Source organism: Girardinichthys multiradiatus, chromosome Y, assembly GCF_021462225.1.
Source record: "Girardinichthys multiradiatus isolate DD_20200921_A chromosome Y, DD_fGirMul_XY1, whole genome shotgun sequence".
Taxonomy (NCBI): Eukaryota; Metazoa; Chordata; class Actinopteri; order Cyprinodontiformes; family Goodeidae; genus Girardinichthys; species Girardinichthys multiradiatus.
This window is the reverse complement of record NC_061818.1, coordinates 13,769,717-13,796,073: the sequence shown is the minus strand read 5'-3', so window position 1 is coordinate 13,796,073 and position 26,357 is coordinate 13,769,717. Positions and strand designations below refer to the sequence as shown.

Below are 26,357 nucleotides of genomic sequence, written 5' to 3'. Positions count from 1 at the left end.
AAGTAAAAATCTTATTAAAATGTTTTTACCAAAGAGGAAGAGTTGCAACAAATTTTATCTCAAAGCGCTTTACAAAACAAACAAATCCAATCTATATAAAGAAATACACATTAGATTCAGTCCCATCCCATACACAGACACAAAGTCACAGTAACAATTTGGCATTCTTTGAGAATTTGTTGATTGGGTCTGGAGAGCAGTTCATAGCATTGTTTGGACTCAGTGCCGTCTAAATATCTTTCGCATCACCCTGAAACAATGTGCTAATGGAGTGAATTAAAAGCAAACTGCTCCGACAAACGAGTTGCATTTGTTGTAATCCAAACCAGGTATCTTGAGCGTTGCTTCTTGCCAGCACACAAATGAAATGTAGCTGTTAGAGCTTTGATGCTAACTGGCTCTTAAAGCAATGGACAAACACACACTCACTTCTAAGATGCTCTCCAGCTCCTGCCAACAGGCGGTAGAAGATGTGGAATGTCCTCTCCTCTTTTGCCTGTCTGATGGCTCGTGACTTTTCTAGAAGATCTGAGGGCCAAAGTTAAGGCCTACCAAGGAAATAAGAATCTGAACAATTAAATTCCTTTCAGAAAAAACTACAATCAGGACTTTGCAGAAGCATTAATATCCCTTGAATCTTCACATTTTGTCACAATACAGCCCCAAACAATGTGTTTTATGAGGATCTTAGGCCAATACAATGTAGTGGAAGTTAACTATGAAGAATGAACTATTAAACCATATGTGGTTTTCAAAATCTTTTACAAATTAAAATCTTCAAAGTGTTGTGTGCATTCTTTTTGGACCCCATTTACTAATACCCTTAAAGAAAATCTGGTACAGCAAATTGCCTTTAATTGTCTGTTTAGATCAAAGCATATTCAAGAGATAGAATGGTCCACTTAAAGTCCATATCTAAAATCTGCTATGAATCTGTGGCGAGACTTGAAAATAGATGTTTACAGACTCTCCATGCAATCTGACTGAGTTTTAGCAATTTTGAAAAAAATAATGGGCAAAACTCTTAGTCTCCAGATGCGTAAAGCTGATAGAGGTACATCCAAAAAGACTTGCAACTGCTGCTACAGCAAAAGGTGGTTCTACAACATATTAACTCTGGATGGCTTGTGGGACTCCTGAGGCGGCTGACGGGTACCGTGAGGCCAAGCGTGTCACAGCCCGGGCTGTGGCAGAGGCGAACACTCGGGCATTGGGAGGAGTTTGATGAGGCCATGGAGAAGGACTACCAGTTGGCCTCAAAGCAATTCTGGCAACCTGTTCGCGCCTCAGGAGGAGGAAGCAGTACTTTGCCAACACTGTTTACAGTGGGGGTGGGGAGCTGCTGACCTCGACTGGGGACATTATCGGGTGGTGGACGGAGTACTTCAAGGATCTCCTCAATCCTGCTGTCATCACGCATTTCCTGGTGGAAGCAGAGGCCGGGGACTCGTGGTTGGACTCTTTCGTCACCCAGGCTGAAGTCACCGAGGTGGTTAAAAAGCTCCGTGGTGGCACGGATTCAGGGGTGGATGAGATCCGCCCTGAGTACCTCAAGTCTCTGGATGTTGTGGGGCTGTCATGGTTGACACGCCTCTTCAACATTGCGTGGCGGTCGGGGACAGTGCCTCTGGACTGGCAGACTGGGGTGGTGGTCCCCCTTCATAAGATGGGTGACCGGAGGGTGTGTTCCAACTACAGGGGGATCACATTCCTCAGCCTCCCAGGTAAGGCCTACACCAGGGTATTGGAGAGGAGAGTCCAGTTGATAGTCGAACCTCGGCTTCAGGAGGAGCAGTGTGGTTTTCGTCCCGGCCGTGGAACACTGGACCAGCTCTATACCCTCTACAGGGTACTCGAGGGTTCATGGGAGTTTGCCCAACCGGTCCACATGTGTTTTGTGGACCTGGAGAAGGCATTCGACTGTGTCCCTTGTGGTGGCCTATGGGGGGTACTCCAGGAGTATGGAGTCAGGGCCCCGTTCTAGGCGCAGCCAAGGGCTGGAGGGGGTCTGGTTTGGGGACCAGTGGATTTCGTCTCTTCTTTTTGCAGATGACATGGTCCTGTTGGCCCCCTCTAGCCAAGACCTACAGCATGCGCTGGGGCGGTTCGCAGTTGAGTGTGAAGCGGCTGGGATCAAGATCAGCTCCTCCAAGTCCGAGGCCATGGTTCTTGACCGGAAAAGGGTGGCTTGTCCTCTTGAGGTTGGAGGGGAGCTCCTGCCTCAAGTGAAGGAGTTCAAGTATTTTGGGGTCTTGTTCACGAGTGAGGGAAGAATGGAGCGGGAGATTGACGGATCGGTGCGGCTGTCGCAGTAATGGGGGCACTGTGCCGGTCCGTTGTGGTGAAGAGAGAGCTGAGCCGAAAAGCGAAGCTCTCGATTTACCGGTCGGTCTACGATCCTACCCTCACCTATGGCTATGAACTTTGGGTCATGACCGAAAGAACGAGATCCCGGATACAAGTGTCTGAAATGAGCTTCCTCCGTAGGGTGGCCGGGCACTCCCTTAGAGATAGGGTGAGGAGCTCGACCATCCGGGAGGGGCTCGGAGTAGAGCCGCTGCTCCTCTACATCGAGAGGAGCCAGTTGAGGTGGCCCAGGCATCTATACCGGATGCCTACTGGACACCTTCCTCGGGAGGTGTTCCAGGCACGTCCCACCAGGAGGAGGCCCAGGGGACGGCCCAGGACACGCTGGAGGGACTATGTGTCTCGGCTGGCCTGGGAACGCCTTGGGCTCCCCCTGGAGGAGCTGGAGGAGGTGTCTGGGGAGAGGGACGTCTGGGTGTCTCTGCTGAGTCTGTTGCCCTCGCGACCCGGTCCCGGATGAAGCGGAAGACGATGAGTACGAGTACAAGTATTTTTCCATTTGTTCTCTCACCAAAGAAAAAGATTAAGTAAATGTATGTAGAGAAAGAAAGACATTATGTGTTGAACACGCCTTGTTTTTTTGCATCTTAACACACCTGTGGTTTAGCTCTTGTTTTTAATTCAAGTGTCGTTGTTTTGTTTGCAGTAGTGCCCTTTATTGACAGTTACCAGACAGGAAATGATAGAGAAGGGGGAAAGACATGCAGCCAAGGTCTAAAGGTCAGGAATCTAACTCAGGACAGCAACATCATGGACAATGACCTCTGTATATGGATGAGGCACCCACCTTACCGCTACACCACGCAACACCCCTTTTAGCTTCTGTTTTAAACAGTGATCCATCATTCAGCTCCTTCAAGCAGACCTGGCATTAAGGATACAGGTTTCAATATTGGCCCCTACAATGTAGCCTGTGACATCAAAGTTGATTCTGATGAACTTCCCCTGTAGAACAAGACAAATGTACAACTCTTTATTAATCAAAATCACTACGATACATCCATTTAGTAACTTTATGGCTTCATGTGATTTGCATCTTTCATTCATCTACATTTCTTCTCCTTCTGGGCTCAGCTGTATTTTACATACCTCCCTGTGGTTTCTTATTCATGACAAAAATGCAGTGAGGAACCAAAATGCCTATATTAGGAGGTGCCAGGTTAGCATGTCAGGCAGGAATTTGAGGCATGCCTGTGGTTTCCTGACAGCAAATGTGTGTAAGTCTGTGGGAACGTGTGCCCTTATGTTTGCAAGTATTCACTGCGGTTCTTCAGACACACCTGTGATTAATGTGGACCTGACCACCATGGTGCTTAATCCAGACTACATGGTTTACTTAGTCACAAAGAAATGTAAAACGCTTGGGGCGATTATTGTTTTCATTACTGTGCACAAAACCAAGTTCAATTAGTGGCTCAAATGTTGTAAAGCCTAACAAAACCTTAAAAGGTGACAAAGTGACCTCCTTTTATTAAAAAAACAACAAAAATATATTGCATGGTTTTTCAACAGATTTTTGCCTGATCAAAAACAGTTTCTTGACATTCCGGATTTTTCTGCTGCTTGCAAGAGACCTGAAGTTTTATTTGAGCAATTACAGGAATATTTTGTATGTGTGTTTTGCAGAATCCTCTACATTAAATTTCCTTAATGTTCTTAATGTTTGTTTCACAATTACAATAGGAAAATAAAACAAGAAGAAGAAAACAGAAAAAAAAGTTTTGTAATATCTATCAACATCCAAGTTATGAGATGAGATGATGCACAAGAAAACAAGATAAGATTTTAGTTATACTTTTGCTACACCTAAGAATCCCCTTTACCAAAAATGAATCACAAACTGTATTTTAAAGAATCATTAATCAGTGTAGAATAATCAAGTTAAACTTTGACCAGTATATGATTAAACCCAGAATTATTAATATCTCTACCATGTTTAGGTTTAAAGTAATATTAAATAAACAAAGAGATGATAACTGTGGCAAAATGATCAAGTACAGGTTAGCTAGTTGCTTTAGTCTCATAGTGCTAACAAATAATTTGTATCTTATCTGTTACATTTTGTTTTCTGTTGAGTATACAAAATGCTGCTCCACAAGGGATTCAATAGTGGTGCAGACCTTTTCAATGCTTTCGTAAAACAAGAAAAGTCTTTATATGTTGTGTAGACACACTAGAGAAACTCAAGAACTACTTTCTATCTTACTACAAAAAAGTGTCAAACTTACATTCGGTGTATCAAGCTTAAAGCTGCCATCGTTATATCTAGGGTCTGTAATAATAGTTAAGACACAGGCTGAAAAGAACTGACTTAGACAGAGTTCACCTCGATGAGAATATTGTTTATTACCATGAGTCTCATGCCACAGGAACTGTCACACTCCTAATCAACATATTCCAAGTTATAGAAGTTCATCAAAAACTGATCTTGTGGGGGTGAAAAATTGATTTTCTTCCTCAATATGTTAAATTAGGAAAACATTCATTTAAACACATAATTTAAACTCACAAAGCGAGATGAGTTGTCATTTTTTACTGTCTTGGCATTACCAAATGACTCAAGGATTGGATTGGCTTGCAGGAGCTGACGTTCCAACTCCCCCTGTAAACAAATACAAAAACATGAGAGGCTCCCAAATGTTTCTAATTCCTTCCCAATACTTTTTAGTTACTATTTTCATAATTCTGTATTTTTATACACACACAGGTATGTGAAGCTAAATAAATATTTCATGACAGCAAAAAGAGAAAAATGAAGCCAAGTCAATTTGCTAAGCTACAATTCATCAAGGTTCTGTTGTCTTTACTTAAATCAACTGAACAGTGATATTTTTGTCAAGCGAGTTCAACAATATTCAGGGGCCAAGACAACCAAACAGTTTGAGAGACCTTGTTAAACTATGAAGGCACTGAAATAAGGGTGCTGTTCTAAATGTTTTATGGAGAGAGGTTACTTTGGAGACGTTTCTGCTGGCCTGCATATTATCCCACTGTGATAATCTAAACTGTATAGTATGTAGCGAACGAGCATTAATGGCCGGTTTGCCACAATCTTTTTCTAATCTTGTTTCACACCATGAACATGCCAGGGACTGCAGATGGAAATTACCCTGTATGGCTGAATCTGGCTCATCAAAATGATGGACTGAGACACTCATGTTACATTTAAATAAATAACTAAATAAATTCTTAAAAATGTCTCCTAAAAAATGTTATCTCTTCAAGAGTTAACATCATTTCTTTTTTCAATGATAATGACAGTACAAAAACTATTTCTACTGTAAATTGGATCGTATTCTGAGCTGACTGAGGACTTTGTATTGCCCAGAACGAACAGAGTGTGTTTTCACATGGCTCTGACTTGCTCTAAGGTTGGATGTTGTTATGAATCTAGTACAAAGTCTATTAACAGCTATTAATATCAGAATACTAAAGCCATTTCTTTTATAGTAATATTAAGTATAATTGCAAATCGTTGGCCTTATTGCGTAATTGGCTAAGTCATATGACTTAGGCTATGAGGCTAACAAAATATAAAAGTAGGTATTTACAGTGCCTTGCGAAAGTATTTGGCCCCCTTGAACTTTTCAACATCTTGCCACATTTCAGGCTTCAAACATAAAGATATAAAATTCAAATGTTTTGTGAAGAATCAACAACTAGTGGGACACAATTGTGAAGTGGAATGAAATTTATTGGATGTGTCAAACTTTTTTAACAAATAAAAAACTGAAAGTGGGGCGTGCAATATTATTCGGCCTCTTTACTTTCAGTGCAGCAAACTCACTCCAGAAGTTCAGTGAGGATCTCTGAATGATCCAATGTTGTCCCAAATGACTGATGATGATAAATAGAATCCACCTGTGTGTAATCAAGTCTCTGTATAAATGTACCTGCTCTGTTATGGTCTCAGGGTTCTGTTCAAAGCGCAGAGAGCATCATGAAGACCAAGGAACACACCAGGCAGGTCCAAGATACTGTTGTGGAGACGTTTAAAGCCGGATTTGGATATAAAAAGATTTCCCAAGCTTTAAACCTCCCAAGGAGCACTGTGCAGGCAATCATATTGAAATGGAAGGAGTATCAGACCACTGCAAATCTACCAAGACCCGGCCGTCCCTCTAAACTTTCATCTCAAACAAGGAGAAGACTGATCAGAGATGCAGCCAAGAGGCCCATGATCACTCTGGATGAACTGCAGAGATCTACAGCTGAGGTGGGAGAGTCTGTTCATAGGACAACAATCAGTCGTACACTGCACAAATCTGGCCTTTATGGAAGACTGGCAAGAAGAAAGCCATTTCTCAAAGATATCCATAAAAAGTCTTGTTTAAAGTTTGCCACAAGCCACTTGGGAGACACACCAAACATGTGGAAGAAGGTGCTCTGGTCAGATGAAACCAAAATCAAACTGTTTGGCCACAATGCAAAACGATATGTTTGGCGTAAAAGCAACACAGCTCATCACCCTGAACACACCATCCCCACTGTCAAACATGGTGGTGGCAGTATCATGGTTTGGGCCTGCTTTTCATCAGCAGGGACAGGAAAGATGGTCAAAATTGATGAGAAGATGGATGGGGCCAAATACAGGACCATTCTGGAAGAAAACCTGTTGGAGTCTGCAAGAGACCTGAGACTGAGACGGAGATTTATCTTCCAACAAGACAATGATCTAAAACATAAAGCCAAATCTACAATGGAATGGTTCACAGATAAACGTATCCAGGTGTTGGAATGGCCAAGTCAAAGTCCAGACCTGAATCCAATTCAGAATCTTTGGAAAGAGCTGAAGACTGCTGTTCATGAACGCTCTCCATTCAACCTCACTGAGGTCGAGCTGTTTTGCAAGGAAGAATGGGCAAGAATTTCAGTCTTTCGATGTGCAAACTGATAGAGACAAACCCCAAGCGACTTGCAGCTGTAATTGCAGCAAAGGGTGGCGCTACAAAGTATTAACGCAAGGGAGCCGAATAATATTGCACGCCCCACTTTTCAGTTTTTTATTTGTTAAAAATGTTTGACACATCCAATAAATTTCATTCCACTTCACGATTGTGTCCCACTTGTTGTTGATTCTTCACAAAAAATTTGAATTTTATATCTTTATGTTTGAAGCCTGAAATGTGGCAAGAGGTTGAAAAGTTCAAGGGGGCCAAATACTTTCGCAAGGCACTGTAGCAGTCAAAACAGCATTCTATAAATTCTGCTCTATTAAAGGTACATAAAGATCTACTTGACCACAGTTTTTGATACAGCCTGTTAAGTATTTTACTCAACAGGCGTAGGCATCTGGCCTGTATTTCTGGCTTTGCTTTGGACTGGTTTCCTCCAACTTAAACAACAGGAGTTTCTCTTAAAAGGCAAGACAACCTAACACTGAATTTTCACGTAAAATCCACCCCAAGGTCATCCCTCTTTCAAACGCGTTTGCAATCTGCTGAACTTGAAAAAATGGTTAATGAATTTATTTTATTTTGCCTATAAAACATCACCAAAGCATTTACAAATCAAACTGAATGTTGCAGCCAGGATATTGAGATGTTCTAAGAAGCAAGCTGCTGTAAGTCATGTTTTCTATGTGTTACACTGGCACTAAGTTTAGAATTTATTTTAAGATATACACTACCGGTCAAAGGTTTTAGATACACTTTCTTACTTAATGGGTCTCTTTATTTTCATGACTATTTACATTGTAGATTCTCACCAAAGGCATCAAAACTGTGAATGATCACACATGGGAATTATGTACTATAGAAAGTGTAAAAATAACTGAACATTTTTTCTATTTTAGATTCTTCAAAATAGCCACTCTTTGCTCTGAATACTGCTTTGCTTTTTTAGCATTCTCTCCAAGTGAGGTGGTCACCTGTAATGGTTTTCCAACGAGCCTTGAAAGAACTTCCCAGATGTTCATTGAAAGAGGGCCAAAGGTTAATATTTCAGTCATCACAGCAATGAATCACTTTAAGGAATCTAAAATACGAAACATATTTAAAGTTCTTTTACAGTAATTGCATATTTGTTCATTCAGTTTTAAAGTCTTCAGCGAGAATCTAATGCAAATAATCATAAATATAAAGAAAACCATTAAATGAGAAAGTGTGTCTAAAACATTTAGTTTAAGTGTTCACATAGAAAGCAGTGAAAGGCCAAGCACCAGTAGACAGTATCTAATATCTACATCTAATCATCTTACTAAACAATTGTTTCTCACTCTGCTCAAAATCCAAATTTGTTAGTCATTTCCCACAAAAGACTGGTATAACTAAAGGAGATCAAGCCTTTTACGTTGGTAACAACCCATCTATTTAGCAAAAAATTGCTTATATTAGCACTTGTATTTCTTTATAATTATATTTTTCTTTTTTGTCTTTTATGTCTTATACATTTTATGCCTGTGCTTTTAGTTTTTTTATGTTCTTTTTTTATCATTAATTTCTCATCTTGTACGGCGTTTTGCAAACATGTCTTTGAAAAGTACTTTTAAAAACAGATTACTGTTTCATTGTGAACATTGCTGGACCCCATAAATATAATTGTAGGACTAATGATCAACATAAAAACCAATTGTACTTTTGGAGTCAAGAAAGATTTCAATCTCTCTTGACTCTATGTAGCAAAAGCACAACTAGACACGTCCAGCCTTGAGAAAGAGTAATGAGGCATGGAGACAAAGACTATACAAGACCTTTCTAAGAATGTTGGATGCTAACACACTGCTAAACACAAATCTTTATCTTTCTGACCGGATATTTTGCTCACACAAGATTTATAATATGCAAAGAAATTTTCCAATTAAGTGTGTAATACTGTTTGCTATGTAAATTTTGGCATCGATGTCCTTCGGTACCCTACATGTGTCAATACATAAATACAAAAAAAACATTGCATTTGCTCTCCTTGTACTTTTCTGGCCACATTTGCATTCTCCATGACTGGGACACTCACAGCAGTACATGCTTTTATAAATGATGTTGTCATTGTCATGGCAACATCCCATGGGAACCAATGCTCTTCTAGTCTAAGTGTCTTCTCCACTTCTCCACCATTTTCTTTGCTCTCCCTCAATCCCTACATTCCTCTGGCTTGTGCACAGAGGCAGCTGTAATGCAAAGCAGACGGAAAGCTACATTAAGAAGGTCAGTGTGGATGGCACAGCTAGGTCAAGGACCCACAGAGGCACTTATGGAACAGCTTCTAACTTTCAGCTGCTGGAATTTAGCTTAATAACCATGTACTAAGACTGTCTGAGCCAAATGTTTTAGGTTACAGGAGTCATAAAGACTCTCTGCATCTGCAGTTATTAGATTTGCAAAACATTAGGTTCTGATTTAGGTGAAAAAGAAAAATAGCAGGAGCACAGATCATGCAGAAAAAATGTGAGCTAGAAAATATAGAGTTTGCTTAAAACTAAGAAAAACAAAGGATGGTATTGTCAGTAGACATTTTTATCACAACAGAACAGAAATCTAGAAAAAAACCATTGAGATATAGGATCCTAACTATAACACATAATAACATCAGTTTATATGGGCCTCTAACTACTGGCATGCACTTAAAAATTTAACAAAATGAAAACATGCATAAATATGCCAAAAATTTGTTTTGAATTCTTCAATTTGTATCAACAAATAGAAAATAAAGAAGCTGGAGGAGAGTTGTTTGGTGTGGCTGCATCTGATCTGCACACTGCTCAACATCAGGCTCCATTAGGGCTTAATGAAGAGCTTTTATTGGCTGGCATATGTTTCTCATCAAACTTTCATTTCAAACAGTTTTAATAAACCAGGACCAACTGATAAAATGTTGTTTTACTATCACGAGCCTGTTGGTTTAATGGAAGATTCACGGCTTTCCAAAAACCATGTGAGAAGACTGAGCCAGCACAAACAAATACCTCATAACATCATAGCTAAGATTAGTCTGTCAGCATCATTACGGAAAAGCCAGAGATTCAAAGAGGAGGGCATGCCGATCAGTACAAACATCAAAATAGATGACACACTCGTCGGGAGATCCACTTGCCTGTAGCTTGAATGCTTTGGGGGAATCGGGCTGTTCATTATGGATAAACAAATGCATGTGTTAAAAGCTGAAGTGCTCATATCGCACACAAACAACAGAAAACAGAACATCAGCTCACATCAGTCCGGCTCTTGCTAGGCTGTCCCAGAGTGGCACTGCCTGGTAGGAAGCGTGAGCTTTGTAGCCAGAACACACTACCTCATTAGAAAGCTCCTGATTATTACATCATTTCTTACCAAAAAATCAGGCCATGAATGCTTAATCTTACATGTGTAAAAACTCCAAAAATAAAATTGATTTTTTTATTACAGTAATATGTTCCAACACAAAAAAATAAACAAAACCCAAATCTTTTTTCAGTGGAAACATTTTTTTTATTTAACCACTGGTGGCACAGTTATTGTTGTTTAACCATGCTTTTTGTACAACCCACTTTCACCAATAGGACAGAAAATACTTTTCTTCTTTCACAATCTTTCCAGATAGTCTAGATAGTTCCCTCTGGTAATTTCTTATAATCTCTTCTATTCAGCCCACCACTACTTAACTTAGATCTGGGGATTGAGATAGGAAAATTGTTGATTTTGTATGTGGTGAACCATTTGTGTTTTGATTTGGCCATATATGTTCAACCAGTTGTTATGCTGAAAGATTGACTGGTAGTTCAAAGATGTCCTAACGCAGTGCCCTCTAAAAATGTTCCCATGGCCCTTGGAAAGAAAGAAGCCCACAGCATTACAGGTCCACTACCATACCTAACACTTTGGAATGAAGTACTTTTTTGTACATTCATTCCTATTTTAATGCTAAACCTGAAGTGTTTTTTGCCCTGAAAAGCTCACACTTATTCTCATCTGACCAAAGAACACATTTTAAGTTAAAGTCATGGTCTCAATTATAATAATGAGCTTTTTTTCTGGTATATTTTGGCATCTAGATGACATCTAATAATGGGGACTTGGTGACCTAAAGGTTAAGATTTAAGGTCACTTTATTTGTACCCTTGGGTAGAATATTTTTGCAGTCGTTCAAAATATGCTTACACACACACTGGGAAAAAAAAAACATTTTAACAAGACCAAAGATGCCCCTCTGCTGCAGCTCTCTAACAGTGAGCTTTGGAGATTTTTTAACTCCCTTACCACCTTGCTCAATATGCGTGGTGGCAAAATAAAATTCTGGTTCTGGTCAAACCTAGAGCCCAGTGGCTTTTGAAAATGGGTCTTTGCATGGTGTCATTTTTATACCCCAAGGAAACAGGACATCCTGGATAGCTAATAAAAAAGTTCTTAGATATTCTGATTAACATTAAAAAGTAAAAAGCAGCTTTAGTTATATATATTTTAAATTGTTGGGGGTTGTGCCACCAGTGACGTGCTCAAATTAGGATCTGGATTTTTCTAAATTTTACAGTGTCAGATTATGGTACTGCCAAAACAGATGACTATTTTCCAAGGCTCATTTAGCTGCATCTGTTTATACAGATAGTTTACATGGGATAATTTTTAAAAGGGAAAAAGGGGGAGAAATTCAGGCAGTGAGGCTCACAGGAATGTTGTGGTCTTTGCGCCCTTTGTGTGAGGAGGCAACATGGGCCAGGTACTGGATGACTTTCTTTGTGTTCTCGGTCTTGCCGGCTCCTGATTCTCCTCTAAAAAGAACAGTTTACACAGAAACATGTAGATAAAAATATGACCAATGAAGTATTGGTGAAAAAAAACAACAGCAAAATGTTTTATTATTGACATGAAAATGTGTAAATTGTCCAAAGATTTGCAAATTACTAACAAACCATTGGAAAACCATGAACAAAATCCCCCTTAATCATTACTATTGCGGTAAAGAGTGACTGGACGAACACCAAAATCATCTGGATTTTTATATATATCCCCTGTTTGTCCATGTTTGACTGGAGAATGCTGTGGTCTGTGAGCCAGTCTCCAAAGTTTCCAGGCTCTGATTTTTGGTTGTCTCTAATTATAGCTGTGTACAGGCAGGGCCTTCCACAGTTCCCGCAGTCAGGTCTCAGAGCCAACAGCAAAATCAGGCCAGCAACACTACATCTAGGTACATACCAGTGGTTTTAGTGTAGCTGGTTATTAGTTCTACTGCACATAGTACACTGAGGTTTTAGATGATTCACTAGAATCTAAGGGGCAAGACCTCGAATGCTGAACACATGATTAAAAATGTAGGTCAAATTAGGCGTCAATCTGTATTTGGCTTAAGGTTTTAAAGCAACATAGTTTTACGGAAAAAGCTGGAGCATTGCTTGAGAAAACAATATACTGATAGTTGTAAATATTTCATCTGATCATTTTACTTGAAGAAATTCAAGTAAAATGAGATTTCCTGGTGTTTTGCTGATAAACTAAGACTAAATGCTTCAGTCATAGTTTATCAGTCAAACCAAAATTAGCAACTAAATTGACATTGCTAGGATCAGTTTAAGAGTAAATTGTTGAACAATTGACAACATACAAAAAACACTAAGATGAAAAAATTTCCTCTGGTACAAAGCAAAGCTTTCTTACTTCAGAAATTATATAGTAAATATTGGTTAAAGTAAAATTGTACAACCTTGTTTGATTTCCTTTAAATTTCTAAAAGAAATTACTAAATAAACATTTATAAACATGATAAAAGGCTAAAATTACAGAAAAAGCATAAGGCTTTAATCTGCTCTCAAACATTGTTTAGCACTGAAATTGATGGCAGAGGCACACAAACCTCTCAATTCCAGAGATTGTTAGGAACATCCTGGTGCAGATGGTGGTGGCATTTTAGTAGGATAGCTGTGAAAGCTGACAGTAAAAACCTTTATGGTTAAGAAAAAAAGGTTTAGTAGCATGACCACCATCATGATGAACGTAGGTTTTCAAATGTTTATGGAATACAGAGACATTTGAATAGTCCTGGAGGTTCTGGGGACTGTAGGACAAACTTATTCTGGCATTAAGGGGGGCCTTTAGGAGATATTGTAGTTCTTGTAGCAAATAAGCAGTTTCTCCTGACTAAAAACAAATCTTGTAACTCTTCAACCTCATGATTTAATTTTTTTCTAACAGTGTAGCAGGGATTGGTGTTATGCTACATTATAACTTTGTATACATAAAAGAATGGTGCGTTGTGAAAATGCTTAACAAGATTTTCAAGAAGACATTTTTAATTAAAGTTCTACAAATGTGTGCAAATGTCATTAATGACATGACATGCTACACATGTTAATGTCTAACCTTTCTTTCAACAGAAATCATTGTTTTTAGAACAATTGTAGCAAAACTGATTAATTATCATCAAGAAGTGATGTATTTTTCAGCTTGGGTTTGACGTCACTGGCGACTCATGCCAGGCTGAAAGAAAGTGCCACTTAATTACACTCTGACTTAGAGGATGAGGGCAGGCCACCAAACCACACTCATAACTCTCAGTATTTGGCCGAACCACTCCACAGCCCTGCATCCGCAAAAAGCTATTTGTAACTAGTCTTTAAATACAACACAGCAGGATGATGGGAGCTGGGCAACTCGCTTAGGGTGAGGGAGGCAAAGAGGGAGATGGAAAAGGGCTTTACAGAGATAAAAGAAATAGGAAAACCACATTGAAAAGAAGGAAAAAAATCCCCTAGTCATGATTTGTATACAGATTTATATAAGTTACATATACAGGTCCTTCTCCAAATATTAGCATATTGTGATAAAGTTCATTATTTTCCATAATGTCATGATGAAAATTTAACATTCATATATTTTAGATTCATTGCACACTAACTGAAATATTTCAGGTCTGTTATTGTCTTAATACGGATGATTTTGGCATACAGCTCATGAAAACCCAAAATTCCTATCTCACAAAATTAGCATATTTCATCCGACCAATAAAAGAAAAGTGTTTTTAATACAAAAAACATCAACCTTCAAATAATCATGTACAGTTATGCACTCAATACTTGGTCGGGAATCCTTTTGCAGAAATGACTGCTTCCATGCGGCGTGGCATGGAGGCAATCAGCCTGTGGCACTGCTGAGGTCTTATGGAGGCCCAGGATGCTTCGATAGCGGCCTTTAGCTCATCCAGAGTGTTGGGTCTTGAGTCTCTCAACGTTCTCTTCACAATATCCCACAGATTCTCTATGGGGTTCAGGTCAGGAGAGTTGGCAGGCCAATTGAGCACAGTGATACCATGGTCAGTAAACCATTTACCAGTGGTTTTGGCACTGTGAGCAGGTGCCAGGTCGTGCTGAAAAATGAAATCTTCATCTCCATAAAGCTTTTCAGCAGATAGAAGCATGAAGTGCTCCAAAATCTCCTGATAGCTAGCTGCATTGACCCTGCCCTTGATAAAACACAGTGGACCAACACCAGCAGCTGACACGGCACCCCAGACCATCACTGACTGTGGGTACTTGACACTGGACTTCTGGCATTTTGGCATTTCCTTCTCCCCAGTCTTCCTCCAGACTCTGGCACCTTGATTTCCGAATGACATGCAGAATTTGCTTTCATCCGAAAAAAGTACTTTTGACCACAACAGTCCAGTGCTGCTTCTCTGTAGCCCAGGTCAGGCGCTTCTGCCGCTGTTTCTGGTTCAAAAGTGGCTTGACCTGGGGAATGCGGCACCTGTAGCCCATTTCCTGCACACGCCTGTGCACGGTGGCTCTGGATGTTTCTACTCCAGACTCAGTCCACTGCTTCCGCAGGTCCCCCAAGGTCTGGAATCGGCCCTTCTCCACAATCTTCCTCAGGGTCCGGTCACCTCTTCTCGTTGTGCAGCGTTTTCTGCCACACTTTTCCCTTCCCACAGACTTCCCACTGAGGTGCCTTGATACAGCACTCTGGGAACAGCCTATTCGTTCAGAAATTTCTTTCTGTGTCTTACCCTCTTGCTTGAGGGTGTCAATAGTGGCCTTCTGGACAGCAGTCAGGTCGGCAGTCTTACCCATGATTGGGGTTTTGAGTGATGAACCAGGCTGGGAGTTTTAAAGGCCTCAGGAATCTTGTGCAGGTGTTTAGAGTTAACTCATTGATTCAGATGATTAGGTTCATAGCTCGTTTAGAGACCCTTTTAATGATATGCTAATTTTGTGAGATAGGAATTTTGGGTTTTCATGAGCTGTATGCCAAAATCATCCGTATTAAGACAATAAAAGACCTGAAATATTTCAGTTAGTGTACAATGAATCTAAAATATATGAATGTTAAATTTTCATCATGACATTATGGAAAATAATTAACTTTATCACAATATGCTAATATTTTGAGAAGGACCTGTATAAGCAGTTCAAGAGCATGAACTGAGGCCAGTAAGTAAGGCTATTAGGTGATAAATAATCTCTATTTGTTAAACCTTTCATTTGCCAGCCCACTGAGCAGCTCTAGAACAAGAACCACTTAGGGTACATATTAACCATCTGTTCTTAGACACGACCTCAGGAATAGAGCAAAGAAAAGAAGAGAGAAGTACTCACGTGCAAAGGATTGATTGGTCCTCTCGATCTGTTTACAGAAAAAGGAAAACCAAATTGTTTTACTAACATAGTGGTGAGACAGCAGATAAAACTGTAAAGGTTAACCAGGCCTGGTTTTTATTCTTCCTAAATGATCCATAATAGTTATTACTGACATAGAGTTCTAACATGCTGCTTCAAAGTCACGCTAACTGAGTGTGTTGACAGTTTTATAGCCATCCCTCACAATAGACCTCATTCCAAGTCCAGATGACAGGTTTAGTGTTTCCCACTGAAATGGGTAACCTCTCAACTGTCAAAGGCCTCCTGTGCACTACAGTAAACATTAAAAACAACATTTAACAAGAACAAGACATGCTAATTACATACAACATACTTTCAACATTTTTCACATTGTTACAATCAGAGCACACACTGATTAAGAAGTGAAGAAGTAGTTCTTCACGTGGGTACAAATTGCAAATGGAATCTGGGAATTTGGTAGATTTTTATTTTGGATGTTGGATAATACTTCCAGGTGTATGCTGATATAGAGAAAATATATCTTTTATAGTGCTGAATTTCTTCTGCATGATGTATTGGCAATTAAAATAGCCAAAAATAGAGTGAATAACGCTCAACTTATAGGCATTTTATTTAATCAGATAAATCTCACAATTTAATTTGTTTCAACAAACAGATTAAAAATTTTTATTCATTGTTTTCATCCAAATCTACTTCAGTGCCATCAGGGGAAATGCTTCTTTTTTAATTACATTTATGTTTTGCACAACTACTTTGCAAAACCAGAAGAAAATCACTCAGGATCGCTAAAAACGTTAAGTTATTCAACTAAAAGCTAGAAAATGGCTCAATTTGTTTCAGCTACTGTCTTGAGCTCCTGATTATTTCATTTTTAATGATCTATTTTGGGCCCCTGAAGAATCTCAATTCTAGATACCTGCTGTTGATTACTGCCTGTGCTGTCTGCGAAACCCCAGCAAGTAGAACAGGCATGATTTCTGCAGCGGATTTTTAAAATTCACAGCTTATTATCAATGTTCACTACTTGCAAAACCATATTAGAGGCACTGGACAGTATCTTGGTAATCCAACAAATCTTAGTTTTCAGTCAGTCAGTCATTTTCTACCACTTATTCCATAGTGGGTCGCGGGGAAGCTGGTGCCTATCTCCAGCAGTCTATGGGCGAGAGGCAGGGTACACCCTGGACAGGTCGCCAGTCCATTGCAGGGCAACACACAAACAACCACACACACACTCATTCACACACCTAAGGGCATTTTAGAGAGACCAATTAACCTAACAGGCATGTCTTTGGACTGTGGGAGGAAGCCGGAGTACCTGGTGAGAACCCACACATGCACGGGGAGAACATGCAAACTCCATGCAGAAAGACCCCAGGTTGGGAATCGAACCCAGGACCTTCTTGCTGCAAGGCAACAGTGCTATCAACTGCGCCACCGTGCAGCCATCTTAGTTTTCTATAACAGTAAATGTTTTTCACCAAGACAAAAAGCAAAGGAAAAATGTTATGAAGTAAGACAACAACTGTTTTCCAAGTTTTGTCTGCAAAAGATATAAATGTGTTATAAGCTAAATCAGCGAGTCATATCAAAGCAGAGAGTAAACATGCTAATATTAGCCTAGCATTTCACAAACAGTTCCGCATGGAAACCTTTTCAACAACAGCAAGATGTGAGCTTATCAAAACAATTTAGCTATATGTTTTGTCAAATATATGTTCAGAAACAAATAAAGCCATGCACATTTTTTATTACATTTTGTCAGAAATTATAATAGCTTACTAATTAAAATGCCTCTCCGCCCACACACACACACACACACACACACACACACTGGAGCATCATATTGAGGCTTACATTCATTTAGGACAAAACATTAATTCACTTTCCCAACCACTCGAAGCGTTTTACACAAGAGCCAAATGCACCCACTGACAGTCACAGACACGGAAACATTCACACACCGACACACAAATCAGTATACAACATGGGGTTAAGTGTCTTGTCTTGGGGCACATCTACATGTGGAAGCTGAAACCCACAACCTTCAGATTGCAACACACAAAACCCCATCAGGAAAACAGTGATGTAGCAGTTTGCTACACAATAAAACTGAGAGATGCTCAGTTTGTATCAGCACCAACACGTAATGGGTTCCTCCTTTGCCCATGTTGCTTCTGCTTAGAGATTACAAAACTAATAATTGCAAACATGTTCCCATATATATGGTTTGAGTAAAAAAAAAATTTATTAATTGAAATAAAAGGAAGAATTTCATATTAACTATGCCTTCTATGACTGAGACCCAAGGTAAGACATAAAAACTAATTAATCTATAGCTTCTTGTATCTAGTCTATGCACCGTGTAAGAAAATCCTAAAGAATTTCTTAGTAATATATACAGAATAAATACCTTTCTGATAAAACATTAAAGTATTGAAGCACCTTTACAGACAGTAAAGGGGGGTTCAGCTATAAAACTCCTATCGAATCAACGCCTGTCTGTGAGCCTTACAAAGAAGTGAGTGGTTTACCAGAACTGGCAGCTCCACGGACATTTTCCTCACACCTTACTTATGTCGGTCAGTTGACACAGGTGGCTCATACAGATTGAAGGGGCTATCTTTCCCAGAAACATCACCTTTTCTTCATGCACTGAAGAGTAAACCTCTGTTAAGCTAGTAACAAGTAAAACTGACTGACTGTGTAGATGTGCAGATTATTATTTGATTTAAAAAGCTTCCATATACACTGAAAGCCTGTTTTTCACAGGGGATGTAAATGTAAACCAGACAAGTTGAAACATCTGCAAAAATACTAAGAATCAAATATGCAAGCTTGTGTTTTGAATGATAAATGAGCTGTTTATTTAAAGATGTGTCTCTTGATAATGAGTCAAAGCTTGATTACTTTTCCTGTTCTTATTTCATAGCTCTCCATAGACCTGATTGTTATCATATGTACTAAAGGCAGGTTTTTCACAAAGGCACAACTCCCACTGGAAAACTACATGGAGAACTGTGAAACCCACCATGAATATCAGAACCAAACACACATTCGCTACACAGCTTCTGAGCATCATCAGCTAAGAATTACATGATTGAACAGAAGAGGCATTTAATGAGTGACCTCATTCTGTGACACTAACACATGCTTCTAATCTTCAAATGATGAGGAAAAAATTTATTCTTGTGTGTGTATATAAAAGATTTAACACCGGTTTTTACAATAAAACTCACAATGTACTGTTAATGGAAAGAAAAGAGCAAGAAAAAATCCTCACATACTCACTTCAGACTAAATTAATCTACTACCTATTAACCAATTATATTTCTGATGCCCTCACACTTTTTTATTTGACTTTGAGATATTATCAAGTCTCCTTAGTTTGTTCCTTGATTGGCAACCAAACTTTAATTCAACCTTCAATCCAGCATCCCCATCTTGACATTTAGCTCTATGGTCGGCCAGAATGAAGATCCTCACCTTCCACAGGTAAAATCTAGTTTTATAAAATGCCTCCTCTGATTCTGCAGAAAACAGTTGGAGCTGAGGCGTACCCTAAAAAATCCCTAAATGGCTGCAAGAACAAAATTTTTACTAAATTCTCCTTTTTACCTTTGAGAGCCAAGTTTGGTAATTAACTCAAAGTCAAACATATAGTCTTTGCATGTGCGTCCATTGGTCAACTATATACATTTATCATAAAAACAATGAATTGTTGTTATTAGATGTTTGTTGTGTGCATCATGCATAATGTTCAGTCACTTTGCAAAGTGTTTGTACAACTTAAACATTTTTATATTTTGCCATATTTCAAAAACAAATCCTAAAGTAGAATCTAACATAGGAGATTAACACAACATAATGTATAATTGTGACATGGAAGGAAAAGTGTGCATTGTTTTAAAAATCTTTTTTTATATAAAAATCATAAAAGACTGGTGAGTTTTGTACTTAGCCCCAATAGAGTTAAAACTTTTTAAAACCACAGTAGATCTACCAGCTTTTCACATCTAGAGACTGAACTCTTTTCGTTATGATCAGCTCAAGCTCAGTCAGATTGGATAGGGAGTATCTGTAAAAATACATTTTCAAGTCTAGTCAGATTTTTGATAGAATTTAGATCAGGGCTTTGACTAGGCCATTGTAACATAAAAAGTTACTATTCCATTGTAGCTCTGGCTGTATGTTTAGCATTGTCCTGATGAAAGATGAACCTCCATCCCAGTCCGGTTTTCTTCCAGGATTGCCCCGTGTTTAGCTCCATCTATTTTACCATATATTCTGACCCGTTTCCCTGTACCTGCAGAAGAAAACATCCCCTCAGCATAATGCTGCTACCACCTTCTTTCACTATAGGGATGGTGTTGTCAGGGTAATGATCATTGTTAGTTTTCTGCCACACAAAGCATTTTACATGCATGTTAAAAAGTTTAGTTTTGGTTTTATCTGACTAGCCTTCTTCCACGTAGTTGCTACATGGCTTGTAGCAAACTGCAAACTTCTTATGGTTTTCTTTCAACCATGACATTGTTCTTGCCATTCTTCCATAAAGGCCAGAATCTCAAAAGCCATGTACCACATGCCATTCACCTCACAATTATGATCTACTTTGTATTGGTTTGTCATATAAAATCCTAGTGAAATAGATCAGAGTTTTTAGTTGAAATGTGACACTGTGGAAATAGCTTAAGGGATTTGATTAATTCTGCAAGCCACTGTACACAAACTCCTGAATCCAGTTGACCCAGGGTGCCTTGCAGGCTAAGCTCGAGTGAACCAATAAAACGGAACATGCTCTTCTCTTCCAGTAGCTTATTATCGCCTCACTAAATCTTCTCTCCTTTTGTTATTCACCTTTCCCTCAGTTGCTCTCATTTCCCTTTTTTTGTCCCATGAATGGTGCAAAGACAGATTACTCCCAAAACTACAACCCTGAATGATAAGATTAGAAACATGCTCTTTCTCAGCTACAGATGGTTTTAATTTGAGCACTATTATTGCTTTTAGTTGCTTTCATAATTTCCTCTGCAACTCACAGCCAATTATTCAGGGGGTGAAAAGATACTGATCAACTTTAAAAACAAAGTTCCTTATACAAAACTGCTGCAGTGACATGTCAAGGCCTAATGTTTTAGTTCATTTCAGGTATTAGGTAGTTACAGAAACAATGTTTTCAGCTCAGCAGTAGCCATTTCCAGATATATACAGTGGAACATAGGTGGTTGTAGATGATAAAGCACAGGCTAAACTATAATAAAGCTTGTACTTCTTAAACTACATTGGAAGCCATGTAAAGCTCTGTATCTCATGGACACATGCATAAATATTTTTTTTTAGCATTTTTTGTGGTATTTTTTGCTAAATAAAGTTCCCTATGAAAATTAATCAAACCCTCATTCTTGAAATTTCAGAGTAGTCCCGGTACCCCAACCTCCTCTCCACAAAACTCCAGATCATTTCCATTACCCTCCTTATGAACTATAACCTTGTACAGCCTTAGAACCCATTTGGTGACTTTATATCTTTCAAGCTATCAAACTCCACAGTGGAATACTTACCTCCACCTTTCTCCATCCCACAGAGGTCCTGTTCCTAGCAAATATGACTACTTTCATTTAAAAAAGAGGCTAACTAACGTTTTGTTTGCTCATGGGTTTTATTTTCCTTCTTACTGCCACTCACCACTATAATTTGGAAGGAAATTCTAAGGAAGGAAAACAAAATAAAATATTTGTTAATAAGTCATGTTAATTATACATAATTTGTTTTAAATGTACTAATGTTCTTAATTTGTTGCTAAATACTGTGACTTTAGATGGGTTGATCTTGAACTTTCCAGCAGCCACAGTTCATAGATCCAGAAGTGAAAAGAAAACATCTCATTCAAACTTTGACTAAGAAAACCTTGAAGACTCCTAACCACAGCCATAAAAACTTTCCCAACATATCCAGCTGAAACCAGATCATAATCAGCAAAAACATTTTATGTATTCATGGGGACATAAGTTATATAATGACCATTTCAAATTAACTCAAGTATTGGCTAAAAAGCACCAGAGACCACAATAAAAGATGTTTTACAAAGCCACAGCTTAGCAAATTATTTACAACCAAATTACCCAACCTTTGACAAGGGCCGCAATATTAAAGTTTATCATCCTTTAGCCAATTAAGCAGCCAAACCAGAGATTCCACAAACCCAGGAGGTTTTAAAGGAGCTAAGCTGAGATCCTTCATCAAGGATGACGTCCCGCTAAAGGCCTGTTTGTTTACCGTCTCCACCTTTTCACCAATCCTTGATCCAGATCTCCTTTCCATTACAAACATATCTGATAACATATCATCCAACGCTGAAATCTCAGGGTATCTAGCTGGCCTCTTAGTAAGCGCTAAGAGAAACAGAGCTAGTTAGTTGCAGATGGGTAATGGCTGCTATGGAATTGTATCCTCAAATAGTCACGATATTGTCATTTACACATTGTCCATGAGAAAAAGCATGATATGTCAATAATTGCCCCATCATGCTGTGGGGATGCTTTTCTTCAGCTGGGGCATAGAGGTCGGGCACAGTTGATGGGAAGATGGCTGCAGATAAACGATTAACCTCTTAGTAGTTAAAATAGCCGTAAGCATACAACACACAGTGGAATAGTTTTGTTCATATTCATGTGGTAGAATGACCCAGTAAAAGTCCAGACTTAAAGTCAGTTGAGAATCTGTGGAAACACTTGACTTTTTTTCCATCGAATCTGACTGAGCTTCAGCTATTTTGCAAAGAAGAATGGGCAAAAGTTTCAGGTTGTGCAACACTGGTGGATTTTAAATATACCGAAAGACTGCAATTGCAGCAAAACATGATTCTCTATAGAGTATTGACCCAGAAAAGATTGCATACAAATGCACAGCAAACTTTTTAGATATTTATTTGTAACAAAAATGTTTGAAAACCATGCATAATTTGCCTTTCGCCTTACAACACAGAAAAAAGGAAATTCAATAGCTATTATATCCTCAAGTTTCCTTTTTCCAACACAAATATGTTCTTCACAAAACCAAATTAAATGCTATTTCATGCTAAGCTGCATACAGCTATAAAAATCTTTTTTTTTTTTTTGGGATCCTGGCAGATGTATGTGCTCCAGTTTTTCCACATCGAAGCTCAAACTCTTTGCACAGTTTGCTTCATAAAAGAAGTCATAAAACATAGCAGCACACAGTGAAAATCAAGCATCATGGAAACCTCTTTACACGCAGGGATAATCCTGAACAGAAGCCAGTAGTTAGTCTTACATCTATTACATGTTGTTAGAGTTACCTAAACATTTACATGGATGCACACTTTAATGCACACATAACTCCCCAATCACAGTAGAATATGACGACTGTTTTAGCACAAAGGTAATATAAAAATATCCCCAATTGCTCATAAAGGCTTAGAGCAGAGGTTGAACAGAGTCCAGAGCTACTTAAAACCAGAGGACTAAAGCAAGTGTGAGTGTGTTCAGGTTCGTGTGTATGGATGTGTGTGAGACAGAGCTCATTCACATTCCCAGACATTAGAAGTAGGGACCTGGGAAGTGTCATGGTCTGTGGAGATCTGCAGAGTATAAATGTCACATTAAGCCTGAACAACTGTGATAACATCCATCCTGTTTGCAGTGAATAAGTTAATACATAATTCTGCACACATTGTTTAATAATGGAATCAAAGAACAAATTTAGTTTTGAAAAAAGCAATTTGCAATGGCGGTATACTTCAGGGCTACAGCACGGAAGAGACAATGACATCAATTTCAAAATCTACACAGCCTCCTTTATTGTGATCACACAAAATGTTTTAACAGCTTTCTTTAAGGTCTGACCTGCTGATTTATAAGGCCCAATTTACACAGGATTGAGACCCCCTTATTGTCTCTAGGATCTCCATTATTGTTTGAACCCTGCTGGAATGCTGCAAATGTGGAACATGGAATTTTAGTGTAAAGGCACCACTGCTCTATTACGTCCCACCTAGATTTTTCCACTATTCTGACTGTCCTACTATAAACGCTAATCCCATTGATATTTGAACTTTTCTTACAAATCTGTGGAATTTCCCAGTAAACTAATTGGCTGCAGGAGGAGATACTCATGACATCCCTGAGCGTGCTCTCCTAAGCAATATTTATGATCTGGCACACTGATCTGTGCACATGTCCCAGTGAGTGCAGTCAGAGGGTATCATGCACACAAAATCCAAATCAGTCATATTGAGGTTCTGAAGCCTGAAGTTTTTTATACATTGCACTGCCATTATTACAACTATAATAGATAATAATCAGTCAGTCTGCGCAATTTGGAGATGTGCGCAATTTGGAGATGTGCGCAATTCTTCATAGCTAATGGCTATATTACACAGGAAGCACAACGCCTACTGACTTTTCTGTGCTTGACGTCTGATCATGGCACTGTATTTATTGGTGGGGACTGTTCATTTTAACAATTGAGTCAGATCTTTGAGGTTGCAGCCATAGCTGTGACCGGATGCAATACGTGCAGCAGCTGTGCCTCCAAGGGTTACATTAAAATACTTGGAGCCGTGTCAGACTAATGCGGGGGTCATGTTGTAGCCTTGGCATTAGGCCAGGATGGCCACTCCTCCATTAAATTATCTGATGACTAGTGTGCACATGCCACATGTTAAGGATAAACTGACACTGGTGCTACCAGGCTCCTCTATGCAGCACGCAAGACCCTGATATGTTTCCATCTCAAAAATAAACAAGCACAAACCCGCCACAGTAGTTTTTTTCAGGGAGCTCTCACACTCTTTTACTCATAATAGGGATCGCACTGTTCTCTTTCTGCACCCCAACATACTTCTCCAACACTAAACAGACCATCAATGCTCAAGCTGATTTTTATTGTCGTGGTCTCTGGCTAGTGTGAAGGAGGACATAAGAGAGTAGTCAATCATATATTAAATATAGAGATTAGCTTTGTGGAAGAAAAGATAGATATGCTCTAACTGTGCAGGACTGAAAACTTTAAAATCTTAATAAGTTAGTTTTCATACTGTCCCTTAGGTTCCTGAAATAGTATCAAATCGGTGTCAAAGAGCAAATCCTCAAGTCATTTCCAATTTTGAGCTAATCCAAACTTTATGTCGTATGTCGTATGTCGTATGAAATCTTAAACAATGAGACATTTAGCCAGCATTTGGTGAAAATAAAGTATTAATGCAATGCAAAATTTAAGTTACATATATCAGATATCCAATTTTAATTAATACATATACTTCAGAACAGGGAAGCAGAAGAAAACTAGGGAAATAAATAAAATTAATGAAAAAACAAGCAGTATTTAAAGTATTCTGGCTCAGCTTGTGCTTCACATCTTTCCACCCAGTGTATGTTCATTTACAGTCACTGAGCAACTAAATAACTCATTTGCAATGGCGGTAAGGCTGTTGAATCAGCTGTCAATTAGGCATTCACACGGCAGGGGAACAGAAGGGCAGAGGGCCCCACAGAGGTGAGTGGATGTATACGTTTCAGTGTGTGAGTGATTGCTGGAATTTGGACGGACCGGATTTAACTCATTCCCAGCACAGGGACCTCTTTGGTATGAAACAGGAGTTGTTTTCTGCAGGTCAGTGGTGCAAAAAATCTCAGTAAATGGAAATGCAGGAAGGTTTTATGGTTCTTTGTTTGTATTTTGAGTGCTTTATATTTAACAGTTATGTTTCTGCAAATCGGCGACAAAACATTTGAAGTAACAATGTAATATATGGTGAGGTAGTGTGGCGAAACGTTTCATACGTCAGCAAATTACCAAATGGAGAGACAGCAGTAAATTCCACTGACATTCGCAGGATGCTCCCTCATGGAAGTGAATGCTTCTTAAGAGAGTGTGGACAAAGACAGTGGGGGTGTGGTGGGAAGGGGATCCAATAACGGAGCGAAAAGAGAAAAATAGAGATATCAGAGAGGAACAGCTCAGACAACCACAGCTCAATAACACCACAAAGGGAAAAAAGGAATTAAAATAAGATTGTCTATTAACAGATATGGTCAGCTTAACAGCTGACTGTTTGCAAATAAATCTGTAGTGATATTTCAGTGATTTAGCTGCAGATTGTGATACCAGTCGGCAGCTGAGATCAGGGACATAAATAGACGCTCATAATGGGTGAAGGAATGTCTCCACCCTCGAGGAAATGACAGCAGAGTTTAAGGAAAAACCTGGGAGAGTGTGTGAGAGGTGCAGGATGACGGATTTAAGGATGAAGTTTAGTGGAGAGGGGAAAACATAAAGAAGTGCAGATAAGGGTTAGATTCTGAGCTGCAACGATCGAAAATAAATGGCAACCAAAACCAAAAGACAAGGAAGAAAGCGAAAACTACAATTCCAATGGATAAATGAACAGACAAAATGGCAAAGACAGAGTCATTGAGCAGCTCCTGTGATCAAAGAAGATATAAAG

At 39.1% G+C, this 26,357-nt stretch overlaps 1 protein-coding gene across 2 annotated transcripts in view; it reads right to left on the bottom strand.

Moving 5' to 3' along the window:
• LOC124864239 (myosin-10-like) overlaps window positions 1-26,357 on the bottom strand; it is a 92,859-nt gene that overhangs the window by 25,101 nt on the left and 41,401 nt on the right. For both annotated transcript variants that reach the window (XM_047358927.1, XM_047358928.1), the window contains exons 4-9: window positions 15,863-15,890; window positions 11,944-12,046; window positions 10,396-10,425; window positions 4,877-4,969; window positions 3,249-3,312; window positions 430-528 (exon numbers count right to left, since the gene is read on the bottom strand). In XM_047358927.1, the coding sequence (XP_047214883.1) occupies window positions 430-528; window positions 3,249-3,312; window positions 4,877-4,969; window positions 10,396-10,425; window positions 11,944-12,046; window positions 15,863-15,890 (417 nt within the window). The remainder of the gene's footprint in view (window positions 1-429; window positions 529-3,248; window positions 3,313-4,876; window positions 4,970-10,395; window positions 10,426-11,943; window positions 12,047-15,862; window positions 15,891-26,357) is intronic.